The sequence below is a fragment of the Heterocephalus glaber genome, unplaced genomic scaffold (genome assembly GCF_053883595.1).
Source record: "Heterocephalus glaber isolate CG9 unplaced genomic scaffold, H.glaber_assembly_v1.0 deba00001509, whole genome shotgun sequence".
NCBI lineage: Eukaryota > Metazoa > Chordata > Mammalia > Rodentia > Bathyergidae > Heterocephalus > Heterocephalus glaber.
The window spans coordinates 31,151,989-31,165,140 of NW_028258325.1; the positions used below are offsets into that span (position 1 = coordinate 31,151,989).

At 45.2% G+C, this 13,152-nt stretch overlaps 1 protein-coding gene across 6 annotated transcripts in view; it reads left to right on the forward strand.

The window, feature by feature from the left end:
• The window catches only part of Tbc1d1 (TBC1 domain family member 1), a 234,372-nt gene that overhangs the window by 203,807 nt on the left and 17,413 nt on the right, over window positions 1-13,152 (forward strand). For all 6 annotated transcript variants that reach the window (XM_004867684.4, XM_004867686.4, XM_004867687.4 and 3 more), the window contains 2 exons: window positions 2,067-2,225; window positions 11,864-12,108. In XM_004867684.4, the coding sequence (XP_004867741.1) occupies window positions 2,067-2,225; window positions 11,864-12,108 (404 nt within the window). The remainder of the gene's footprint in view (window positions 1-2,066; window positions 2,226-11,863; window positions 12,109-13,152) is intronic.

Sequence of the window (13,152 nt, forward strand, 5' to 3'; positions counted from 1 at the left end):
AGACCCTAATAAGCCTCATATTTTTTTCTAGGAATGGAATTGCAGAGTGACAAGAGTGATGTGGGCCAGTTGTAAACTCTGCTTTTCTGATCCAGCAATGAGATTTATAGAAGCTTATTCTAGAAATTAATGAACACAAAATGTACTGCAGGTGGAAGAACGCTTATTGTGGTGTTAGTAACCCAAACCAAAACAAAGAAAACATCCAGGAAATACTGGATATTTTCAGATATCTGGGTTATAGGTGACATGATCATACCTCCCAGTTCACCTGACGTGGCCCTAATTTTCAGCTCTTGTCTGATAAAATATTATCCCCTCTCCTCTTCCCTTTCTAAAGTTTTCTGTTTTAGAGGTAAATTATGTCTATTCTAGGTAGGTATAGGTGAATTTTCACTTTCTTCTTTATATGATTTGAATTTTTCAGAGGATTATTCTGGTTTTTGTTCTTGTTCTTGTTTTGCTTTTAAATAGTAAATAAATACTATTTTTCAAATCAGTAAAAATAGAAAGTTATTTGCCCCGGGGCTGGAGCAATCATCTGTCTCCTGCCTGCCAGAACCCACCTGAGGGCTGTGGAGGCTCCACCACCAGGGTTCTCTCTCAGTTTAGAGGAAGAGCAAAATGGGGGCTTGCAAAGGTGTTCTGGGCTATTCCTAGCAAGAAACGTGTGTCTGGCTCACAAGACCTTTGGCTTTCAATCACAGACTTGAAGCTTACTCACGAATCCCAAAATACCTAGTGCTCACCAGTGACACAGCCAGGATTCTCTTCCTCCAGAAAATAAAGTTCTGATAAGATATTGGGAATGATTTAGTAATAAGAGGAAACTGGACGCTTCATAACTTGGGGAAAGTTTTCCAGTTTGCCAAAAACATTCTGTTCAAAAAACCCCACTACAAATCAGTTGGTGTGCCGACTGTCTTTCAGTTCACATTTGCTTTTAGTTAGGGTTCAGAGTATTAGGAGTTGTGCATCCCCAAGTGTGAGCAGCCAAGACACATCTCTGAAGGAATGGTAGGGAAGAAGAAACAGAATAATACAAAAAAGCAGATAGGACCTAGTCATTTCCTGTTGCTACCATTTTGTTAACAAGTTACAGCAACACGGCTGAAATACCAAAAGTTTCCCTCTCAGTTCTGGAAGCCCAGAGTCAAGGAGTCGGTTGAGCTGCACTTGGCCTCTTCTGCTTTGCTAGCTGTCGCCTTCCTTGGCTTGCAGCTGTGCCTCCGTCTCTGCTCCCATGGTCATGCTGCTTCCTTCCTCTGAGTGTCTGTTGCAAGGACACTTCATCACTGAATATGAGGTCCACCTGTAACCCAGGACTCACCTCGTCTCGGAATCCTTACTTACTTCCACAAAGACCCTTTGTCCAAAGGAAATAACATTCACAGGCTCCAGGCACTAGGAATTGAATATATCCTTTTGGGAGGACCACCACTCGACACACTGCACGGGATCATCAGATTAGTGCTCCTTCAAGTGTTCAGAGGTGGCCTGGGTTGTGGTTACGTAGCTTGGGGTCCACTTCGTTTTTTCTTTAAGTGGATAAGAGGGGAGGAAACAAGTACTTACTATACCTAAAGTACCTCTGAGAAGTGCCTGAGGTGAACTGAAACACTTGGGGTTCCCTGTTTCCGGTTCATTTTCCTCCTCTCCCTTCAGCCTTGAGGCTGGCCTGAGTGCTCGGGTCTGTGGCCTCGGCCTGCTCAGGTGGAGGCGAGCCAGCTCTTCTCACCTGGGCCCTGCCGCACTGCAGGTCTCCTGCTGTGAGATCACAGTCTGCTCTTTCTGCATGCCTGCTCTTACTTTGCTAAAATGTTTTTAATTGGTACCAGGTGAAGGCTAAGTTATGTTCCTCAGTTTACCCCTTGCAAAGTCTTAGAATATATCTTTGAAAGGTAGGAATAGGGCAAGGGAAACCAGGACAAAATGGGGCTGTGGTAGAGAGGAAGGGACAGAGTGACAAGTTTGGGCTTCTTTCCATTCTTTCATTTTTATTAACTGTATTCAGTCGAATTCTATGCATAAAGTCTGTGTTTGTGTTTTTCACCTTCTCCTTAAAGGCGTGCCACGTCATCACCGGGGTGAAATCTGGAAATTTCTGGCTGAGCAGTTCCACCTGAGACACCCATTTCCCAGTAAGCAGCAGCCAAAGGATGTGTCCTACAAAGAACTCTTAAAACAGCTCACCTCCCAGCAGCACGCAATTCTCATCGACCTGGGTGAGTCTGTGCCGTCGACTGGAGATGGAAATGGAGGTTTCCCTCACTTGAGAAATCTGAAGAGACTGTCCAGGTTACTTATTGATCTACCTTTAGGTTTAGCAATCAGAATTTACTACTGAGACTTTTAATTTTAAAAGCCCTAGAGTCATCACAAATGTCTTCCTCGAGTATATAAAAACCTGTTTTCACTGGGCAGCTGGCTCACTCTGGTTGGCATGGGATGTTCGTTAAGCCATAACTGATTCAGTTCAGTAATTTAGATATCCGTAGGACGTTTTTATAGTCGGCCAGAGGACCATCCTAGGAAACAGATAGCTTGGTTGAATTATGGGGACCATTCCTCTGTCTTCACTGCTCAGGGACAGAATTCATCAGGAACATTGTAGAAAGCTGTGTGAGTGCCTGAGGCAATTTTATTTTTGAAAGAAGCAACACCTTGTCTCCTGACAGTTTTGGAAACATGAGGCTGTGAGCAGTGTATTGGAGACATGTGCAGTTGTCACGGTGAAGGACTCACTGAACTGAGATGTGATTGAGATACACAAAGGCCCCAGTGGAGGTGACAGCGAGCTGGGTCAGGCACGGCCAGGCTTTGTTCTTCAAACCACACAGCAGTCTTATGGTTTCATAACCCTCGAAGTACTCTCAGGGTCTGAGCCTAGATGTCATCTTCGAGGAACTGTCTCTGACTGTAGTCTCATCTTCCACACCAGACTAGGTTAGTTGTCTCTGCCAAGTCCCCCATCCCACCCCATGCTCTCTCCCCATGGCATTTGTCAGATTTGTTACTCTTTAAAGCTGGTTCTCAATTTTGCTTCTGCTGAATGTTGTGTAAAATTTTCTTGATTTGCTTTTGTTAATTTTCACAACAGTATTTGATCTGCTTTTATTAATCCTCACAACACTATCATAGGGATATTATATTGAGAAAATTAAAACAGCTTAAGTAATCTGCTCAAAATGAAACAGCCAATCTGCTGCTGAGCCGTGTGAACTCAGAGCCTCCCTCCCCTTTCGCCCTTCCGCCAGTGCCAGGCAGCCTTTTGGGGTTGGACAAGGCCATTTCACCACTACACCTTCAGCCCCTGGGGTAGTGCTGTCACATAGTAGGTACACAGTAAGTCTTCTTGAGGGGTTGACTATGTGGCACTGCACAGTGCTGCAACCTCCAGCGACCCTCACAACAGCCCTGGAAAGCTGGCCCCGTATCGTGTACAAGATAAGGTCACTGAGGCACAGAGAAGTCACGTGTGGACCACAGTCCCTCAGCCATCTGAGCAGAGGTGCCAGCACCTAAATCCACCATCACACTGTGCCAGAGTGAGGCCCTGCTGTCCCAAGGCCCCTGAGCCCAGAGGGCTGCGTCACTATGGAAATGGCTGGCCAGGTGAAGGGTGTGCTGAGAGAGGCACGACGGGCCCTGGTAGGGTCAGAGTCCATCGGTCCCACTGACCCTGAGGACAGCAGTTTGGTGAATTGGTGGTAACTGTGTTTGCTAATGTGATGAGTAACAGAAAAAATGACGTGTTCCTATCATGTGATATGAAGTGAAAAATAAATTTAGGGCAGGAGGTTGAAAGGGAGGGAGTGTAGAAGTTCTTTGTAGGAAAGGAGTTGGAAACATGATCCCCTTCTTGGTTCCAATGTTGTCTTCTCTTAATTTCCCTTCAGTAAGCCCCTTGTCCTCCCAGCAGAACCAGCCCTCTGCCTCCTGTGGCGCAGATACAGTCCCCTTTCTGCAGTGGGAGAAAGGCCAGATCAGCTCCAGGGCCCCTCCCACCCTGTGTCTCCTAGGAGCTGTGTCCTCAGGGCTGTACCACAGGCAGTCTCCTCTGCTGTCAGAGGCCCCTAAGTCACAGGCAAGGCTGGACTGCATCCTCTTTTCTCTGCCCATCCCTGCTCTGTTCCTTCTGCACCCTGGAGGCCAGCTGCAGCTCCCCAAACTGACAGTGCTGACCCCACCTCCTGCTCAGTTCTGACCTGGCCTCCCTTTTTGATGCCATCCCAACACCCTCCCAAGCCCTGAAAGAACCTCTTTTTCCCAAGCCACCTCCCTGAGTCTCCCCAGGGTTTATGGAAACTCTCCTGGGGTCACTCCTCTGCCCATTCAACTGGGAAATCTGGATGTTGGCCCAGAGCTGGGGACAGAGTCCCAGGTGTCTGCCTGCCGGCAGGGTTCAGGAAAACCTGATGTGGACACCTCCAGACTGGGCCCATTCTTTCCCCCTCTCGCCGAGGCCAGCACCAAGCCAGTGGTTAGTCTACACTTCCCATTTCATCTGTACCATGAGTGTCCAGTCTTTCGACTTGTCTGGGCTGCATTAAGTAAAGAGGAATTGTGTTGGGCCAGATAGAAAATACAGTTAATGAATAAGTTACAAAATGTCTTTTTTAATACTTTTATTATAACATTTAAAAAAGGACAACATAAAACTAGTGAGACATTTGACCTTGTTTTTGTGACGAAGCTAATGCATCAGTGTCTGGCTCAGTGGAAGTGATTGCGAGTCGTAGTTCTCAAGGTGCTTGTTAGAAACGTTTGATCTCATTCACTCTTCATCTGCTTCATCCCTGAAAATAGTTGTTCACAAATTTACTGCCAAAAAGTAGTGACATAAGTAAGGCCTGGTTGTGACTCTAAGGATATTTTTCTCTGGGAAGACAAGTCTTATAAAAATCTAGTAGAGACATGTTTAAATTTTTCTTTGAGTTGAATGTCTGATTGCAGTTCTGTACATTCCAAAATAATAAATAGGCAACCATTTATTCTTTCTAGTATTAACAATATTGTCTGTGTAACAGTATCATGAGCAAACAACTATTTCGTACATCAAGCTGGGCATGGTGTGCATGCCTGTAATCCCAGCACTCAGGAGGCTGAGGCAGGAATATGGCTTCGAGTTCGAGACCAGCCTAGGCTACATAGTGAGTTCAAGGGCAGTCTGAACTACACATCAAGACCCTGTCTCAAAAAAAAACCAAAAAAACTCAAAAAAACTATTTGATACATTTTTGCAGTTTCTGTATTACTGCTGCTAAAAAATATTTTCATTGTTTTATGAAACAACTCAAAAAGTCCAAGTTTAATAATTACATGAGAAAACTTAACATGTGTGCTTATTAATTGCCTGTCTTCACAGCACACACACACACAGGTTGAGGCAGGTTGAAATACTGTTACAGTATCAGTATTGCTGCATTTTACTCATAGGTCTCATGCTGCATGAATGGCAAAACCACATCCAGGGGATCTATTTGGGTTAGAGATCCAGTCTGAGAGCTGTCATATGGATTTTTACTTCCTCTTAATGTATTTTAACCAAAAGTTTCACAGCTGCCAAGTGTCTAAAAGAAAAGAAACTAATCTAAGTGTCAAGGAGCAGAACATTCTCCTTGCTCTTTTAAAATCCATAAAAGACAAAGGGTAGAAGAGCCTCCAAAATGAAGGAACCAGCTGAAAGTTTACTTCTCCTTGCCAGGCTGGTGGCGGACTCATTGGCCTAGGTACACAGCTGGGTGCTGGGCATTGTGAGGGAGGTGCCTGCCCCCTGTTAAAGGGGTTGGGGGGAACACTGCTCTCTCTTTCATCTTTGGGTTGAAGTCCAGTGTGAGAAACTAAATACCTTGATGTTGAAAGACATAAAAGTGCCTAGAATTTATCATGCAGCACCTTGTTAGGCAATAACCAGTCTGTCTGGTTTGGGACTCTGTTCTAAGGAGACCACTTGAACAACATTTCCAAAGTCTAATACACTCCTGCACCAGTGGCCACACCTTATTCCAGAGGGTCTGCCAGTGTTTTCTGATATTATCAAGGTCACATTGTGAAATCATCTTGGTTTGATCATTTTAAGTGTGCCCCTGTCACCTCAGAATGATAGAACTAAGTTCAGGTTGATAAAAGGAAAGAGGAAAATGAAATCCTCTTGCATCCTTTGAGCCACTCGGTGGTGTGCAGGTGCATGTTTAACAACTGGCTCCTCCAGCCCCCTCAGAAGCCTTGGTGTTTACTGTGTGCAGATTTCCTCGGAGTCAAGACTCCATCATCGTCAGTTTTCAGATACTGGAATTGAAGTCATGAATGGCAGAGGTGAGCACAGATGTACACAGAGCCTCAGGAGTCAGTGGACTTAGTCAGATGTTTCCTAGAAATAAATGGCTCAGAGAAGAGTGCTCTCTTCTTATCTCAACTGTGACCTTAAGGGTGATTCCACTGGTACTTTAGAAAGCACACATTCTCGTGGAAAGGCAGTCAATCTGAAGAGTGACTCAAAGGGTGTTTCTTTCCCCTCCAGTCATTCTTTCAAATCCTGCTCAGAGCCAAATGCAAAAGATTTTAGAATGATACACCCTCATCCTGGAAGGAATCTTGCAGATCACCTGCTTGTGGGCTGTTCTTCCTTCTGCAAGTGAGGAACCTGGTGCAGGAGTTAGAGTCAGGGTAGGATTGCTGGTTTCCAGTAGAGATGCAGGAATCTCCAGGCTCCTGGGGAAAGGAGCAAAAGAAAGAAGCTTGTTAGCTTTTCAGAGCCTCTGCCAGACTGAATGTCTTTGCAGGCAGCCCATTTCTGCAGCAGCCGCAGTGTAGTTGACAGTGCCAAGCCGACTAGAGATCTTGGCCAAGATGAAGCCAGGTGGGCTCTGCTTAGAATAAGGCAGGACATACTCTAAGATTGGGTACAGTTTCTCACCAGTGGGGCTGGAACCACCTGAGGGTCTTTTGAGGAGCTTATAAACACATTCCTGAGGCCACCATCCCTGCCTGCCTGATCCAGCCAAGTGGCCAGCCTTTGGGATACAGGTTTAATTAACAAACCACCAGGTGACCTGATGTGACTCCTGTGAGAACCGCAGGATGAGGCTTTTTTTCAACAAGTGATGGGAAAGGAAAGGATCCATCCTGGAAAGACATCCCTCAGATGAGTGGCATTCCTTAGGAACACTTACTAAAAATTAAGTTCTGGGTCACTTAGAAATGTGGGTCACCTTGTCAGAACTTCCAGCATGGTTCTCCACTTAGATACATGAGATGCAACATTGTTAAATTTGATTTAATATAATTAAGGGTATTTCTTTGTGCCCTTGTTTGCCACTCTCCACTTTACAATCTCATCCTGGTTTTGTCTGTGAAGGTAGACTCTGCTTTAGCCAGAAATTGAAAGGAACTGCACTTCTCTACTTTGTGGTAAACTATAAAATACAGTTGAAGGCAGGTGCCTCATTTCAGTACATTTGTAGGAGGGACTCTACAGTTTTTATCCAGTTTTCCTCTCGGCTGGCAGAAATGAGGTCTATTTCCCTAAGCTGGAGCCTTCCAGAGCCAATGTGCTGCTGGGGAAGCGGGGTGATGGCTTCTACAGCTGAGACTACAGACTTGAGTCGGAGACTCAGATAAGATCTTTTCATAAATGTTGAGCATACAACAGACAGTGTTTCGCCCATAATCATCATGCTTGGAGTGAGCAGTGAAGTGTAGGGGGCTGGCCATGTCCTCAGATGTGCACCGTGTAGGGCCCCAGGCCCCACTGCAGGTGACTGTCTTGGGTGTGGCCTGTAGGAAATCCATTTTTTTCTTCTCAGTGCTAGTTTAATGCCTTCCGGGATAGAGGGCTGTAGCACCACATTGGGTTATACGGATATGGGTTGTTCAGGGAACATTTTTGATCCACATAATCCATTCTCTTCCTGTGTCACCTGCTTCCTTCTCTTTCCTTGGTGTGTAGTCAGGAAAGGAAGGAGGTAAGTTGTGGAGTTTACCCAGATCTGATCTCAGGATCTCTTTCACCTTTAAAGTCATTGATTGGCCCAACAAGGTTTTGTTTACCTTGATAGTGTCTATTATTATTTACCACATAGAAAATAAAACTGACAAAAATACACATTTAAACAAATATAAACTCATTCAGATAAACCTATTATGAAAAAAACCATTTTCCAATAAAAGAGAGAAGTGACATTAAAAAAAAAAACAGCTCTTTAATGTGTGATTTAATAGAATCACCTGACATCATATTGGGTTCATTCGGTCTGTTGGGTTATTTATTTGACATACAAAGCTAAAGGCTGACTCTGTACAGATCTGTAGTTGAAAGGGGAAGGGGCTTCATGGACCCCGGAAAGGGCCTTAGGATCTCTCCCAGGTCCTGCGACTGACCATGATTGAGAACGATTGAGCTAAAAGAAAGGAATCCAGGAATAAAATTCATTGTGCAGCATGGACTGAACTGCAAAGCCAGGCTGGTGGTCGTTCTCCCGCCAGTTAGGAGCCAAAGGCCAGATGCTTGGCCTCCTCCCGACCTGGGGAGGACTAGGGTTCCTGTCTGCTGCCCCAAGTACCGCCCTGTTTGGAACAGGACATTGCGTTTGGAAATCACCATTGAACACACTGAAAAATTTGTTTCAGCTTGGCCAGGCTTGTGCGGGACAGGTTTCTGGCATAAATAAAATCAGTTACTGTTTCTGCAACTCCTTGGCAGAGATGACTTAGCTCTTTTGAGTAGTAACTACAGATGGGAAAGCTTGGGGTTCACAGGTGTTTGGTGAATCTGAAAGGCGGTGGTGGTGATGACAGTGATTAGGGATTTGTACCAGTTTTCAGTTCTACAAGTTTGTGAATTCCAAATTTTATAAAAGTCAGTTGCTGAGGTGAAACTTTCTTTTGCCTCTGGAAGTCTATTAGAAAGTAAGATTTTCAGGCCCTGTGGAACATTATAGTTAATAAACTAATGCTGTGCTTTTATGTTAAATATAATCTATTTTGCACTGGTGCTGCAGAACTGTCATATATATGCCCCCTTTTCTCTGTCTTGGATGGACGCTGTTTGAGAGTGTCTGGTGTAGCTGCAGACCGTTGCCTGTGATTGACCTTCAAAGCAGCCATTCCAGTCAGGCATTGCCCATGTGCACCCAGTTCTGCCAAACAAGCCTTCTGCCCATTTGAAAGGAAAGGAAACCAAGGTTCAGAGGACTAATGTTTATTCAGAGCTGCACCTGCACAGATGGTGGTAGAAATGTCATCAAAATGCCCGTCAGAAGGTTGACCTCTGTATAAAGGATACTAAATGTAATTCTTTATTGGTGAAATGTCTGATGTTCAAGATCTGTGGTTGGTTAGCAAGGCATCCAGGCCCTGCCACCAGTGACTGATGCAGAACTCGAGGCCTGTGCCTGTCAGCCCCGTGACCCCATGCTCTGTGGAGCATCAAGCTGACTGGACCGTGGGTAGCCTGGCTGGCAGATTCCACAGTGCCTTCATCCACCTGAACCTTTCCCAAGAAGTGATTGTCAGACTCTGAGGACAGAGCCCATGAGAAGCTCTGTGTGACTCTTTCCTGTCAGCTTGTGAATAATGAAAGTCATGTGTTCAGCAGAATTTGGCCTAAGGTTTGCTTTGTTTTCATATGATATACCACTGGGAGCAAGGCTGTGGAAGGTGGCTGGAGCTACCTCTGCAGCTTCATCTCCCAGATAGGGTGCATAATTTGCAGGGCCTATTGTAAAATGAAAATGGAGAAGTCCTTGTTCAAAAATTAGGAATTCCAAGGTAGTGACAGCAGAGCATTAAACACTCCATGAAACCTTTCCAAACACAGAGCTGGCCTGACTGCACAAGACATGCAGCCATGAAGCTGGCTCTTCCCCCACATCTGACACTTGAGTGGCCAGATTAGCACACTGTCCTCACCACTGGCCAGGCCAGGCCGTGGTGTGAGGGTAAAGTGAGCAAGGCCCTCCTCCCACAGGGCCACTTGGTGTGTGCTCTGCCTTCTGTGAGGGTTGTATCTACCCTGAGAGGGTGTCTGAATAGTGGAAAGGATCCCATTGGCTGCGTAAATTTGAGATAACAAACCCAAACAGCGGTCCCTTTCCTGGCATTCTCCTGTGTCACGTGACTCCTGTGGCCTCTCCCTCCAGCATGTGTTTGAGACCCGTGGAGAAGGGCATGCCTTCTGGACAAGGACCTGAGCAGACTCCCGAGGCAGAAAGGGCTCCATTGGCCTGGGAGCTAGTGGAGTAGTGGAGTGAAAGGAATTTTAGATGGTTTTGAGAATCTGAGGGAAGCAATACACTTGTGCTATGTAGTACGGATGCCGCAAGTGGCTGTTGAACCCTTAAAATATAGTGGGTCCAAATTGAGGTGTCCTGTCAGTATAAAAAAATACATGGATTTTAAAGACCCAAAAAAGGCAAAATGGCTCAACTTTTATAATGATGGCATGTTGAAATAATGCTTATATGAATTAAAAGTCTTATTAAAATTAATTTCACCTGTTTTCATGTGGCTACTAAGAAATGTTCAGTTCCATTTATAGCTTGAATTACACTTTGGTTACATCTACTGCTCTAAACTAGACAAATGCACAGGCGTGACCATCTCTGCTCCATTTGCACACTGGGTGCTGCACACAACCCATACAGGTTCAGAAACCCTGGGAGCCCCCACTCCTAGGCCAGGGTTATTCCCTGGGGTTGAGGACAAAGCTGGGAGGGCAGGTGGGGAGGTTGAATGTGCAGAAACCGAGGCTGAGAAGAGGGTGGAGTGTTTGTTTTGTGAGCACTGGGGAGCTGTTGATTTGCTTCCTAGAAGTGGGTGTCAAATTCAGGGAGTGTCGGGGAAGATTTGTTGTGGGATAAGCTAGAGCAGGCAAGAAGTAAATGGATACAGAAAAGCAGGAGCCTGTTGCCATCCTCTCATATTAAGTCCAGACAAGCCCATCAGGATAGAGCAAATGCTTTCTCAGGAAGCTGGGGAAGAGCAAGTGAATGTAGCCTCCTCTCAGCTGAGACCGCGTTACTACAGTGGACAATTTACATGTGGTACAGATGAACCTGCTGCCTTTGTTGACCAGCTAGGCCCATCATTCCCATCTGAGTCCAAGCTAGGTCACTGCATCACTTCTCTGAACCCTTGGGAATCCACTTCTTCATCTTCACCTTCCAGAAGGAGGGCAAGGGTCCTTGACAGCTATCAGCCACAAAAGTCCCCTGGACCAAAAAGAAAAGTCTTTAAGCTTTATTTGAATACCAATGTTCTTTGAAAATGATCAAGATTTTGAGGCTTCTTTTAAGCCTTTCTGGAAGGTAACTGGGTTGTGTAAAGGAAACACTTGCTGTCCCTCAGCCTGTTTGAGAGCACTGACTAGAGCTTCAAAGTGCAGAAATGTCCATGTGGAGAGAAGCAGTTGCCAGCAGGGTCTGTGCAGTCTGGAGAAACTGACTGGGAGGATCTGTAGCAGGCCAGGCCCTTTGGCAGCATTTGCAGGAGAGGCTGGAGGTCAGGAAACAACAGCTTTTGCATTCTTTGAGAGAATAGAGGTTGTATTAGAAGCGTAACCATTTTTTTTGTTTTGCTTTAGATTGAGGGCCACATATTTGCAGGACCAAAGGTAGCTCTAATTTCTTTCACCTGAACCACCATCAAAGGACTGTGATTAATTGCTGATTTCTAATTGCAAGCATTCCAGGAACAAACAGCTGCCCTCATTTAGAGAGCAGAGGCAGTATCAAGGTATTAGAGGCTGATTTATGTTCCGATCCAGCTTCCAAATATCCTGTTATTTTAACCTGAAGCACATTGCATCTCCGGTTCAGTGGGCTTTCTTTTTTCTTACAACTTGCCCGTATTCTTTTTCCAGGGCGAACCTTTCCTACTCATCCATACTTCTCTGCCCAGCTTGGAGCAGGACAGCTGTCCCTTTACAACATTCTGAAGGCCTACTCACTCCTTGACCAGGAAGTAGGATATTGCCAAGGTCTCAGCTTTGTGGCAGGCATCCTGCTACTTCATATGAGTGAGGAAGAAGCGTTTAAAATGCTCAAGTTTCTGATGTTTGACATGGGACTACGGAAACAGTATCGGCCAGATATGATTATTTTACAGGTATAATGTGTTCCTTATGTCACTATAAACGCAAGTGCTAAAAATGTGCATTAGCCCAATCACATACAGGGAAGGAGCTTTTTTTTACCATCAGTCAGCATTACCACAGTTGTCATTGCTGATCACTTATTCCTAATGAGCCCTTGTTCCATGTGCTTTATATACACTTGTTTGCATAAAGATACATAGGAAGACACTATTAACTGGCTTAATTTGTAGATAGCAAAACAGCAGCTCAGAGCAGTTACATGATCCGGCCAGGTCACACAGCTAGCAAGTAGCAAAGCAGTTTAAACCCTCCCTCTGTGCCAGTCTTTAACTCCTACCTCTAGGCCTGCATGCCTCTGCTTTTTGACCAGGGTCTTCACACCCCTCACCCCATCATCCAAGGTTCAACTCAAGTATCACATCCAGGGAGAGTTGCACTGTGTTGCTTCATCCCCCCACTTCCACCCCAAGCACATGGTGTCACATTATCCTATCTTGTTTCTTTGATGTAACACATTTACTGGTGGAAATAACCTTTTTTGTTTACTTACTCATTTACCTTTTAGTTTTCTGACCAGCATGTGTGCTTCATGAGAGGGGATGGATCTTGCTAGTCCTGAAGCTGTGTCTCCAGTTTCTAGAACAGTGCCAAAATGAAGAAGGCACCAATCAGTATTTGTTGAATAAATTAATTCAGTGGTGGCGAACCTATGGCACACATGCCACATTGGGCTGTTTATAAATCATTGAACTCTCTAAAAGGTTCACCATCACTGAACTTGTCTTACAAACCAAACCTAGCAGTGCATTCCTTCTGCGTGCCAGGTGCTGCTCCTGCCACCTTTCAGAGGTGGGGAGAGCTTCAGGAATGTTCCTAAATGTTGCTTAAAATGTTGGAGCACATGTTTATATGTTCATTTCCTGGTAGGATTCTGATTTCAGAGTTTTGGAAAGTATTGTTAGAGGAAGGAGGAGTTTGAGAACACCAAATTGTGTAATTAAAAAGCCCTTTGCCAAGCCTGGCGTGCTAGCACATGCCCTTAGTCCTAGCACTCT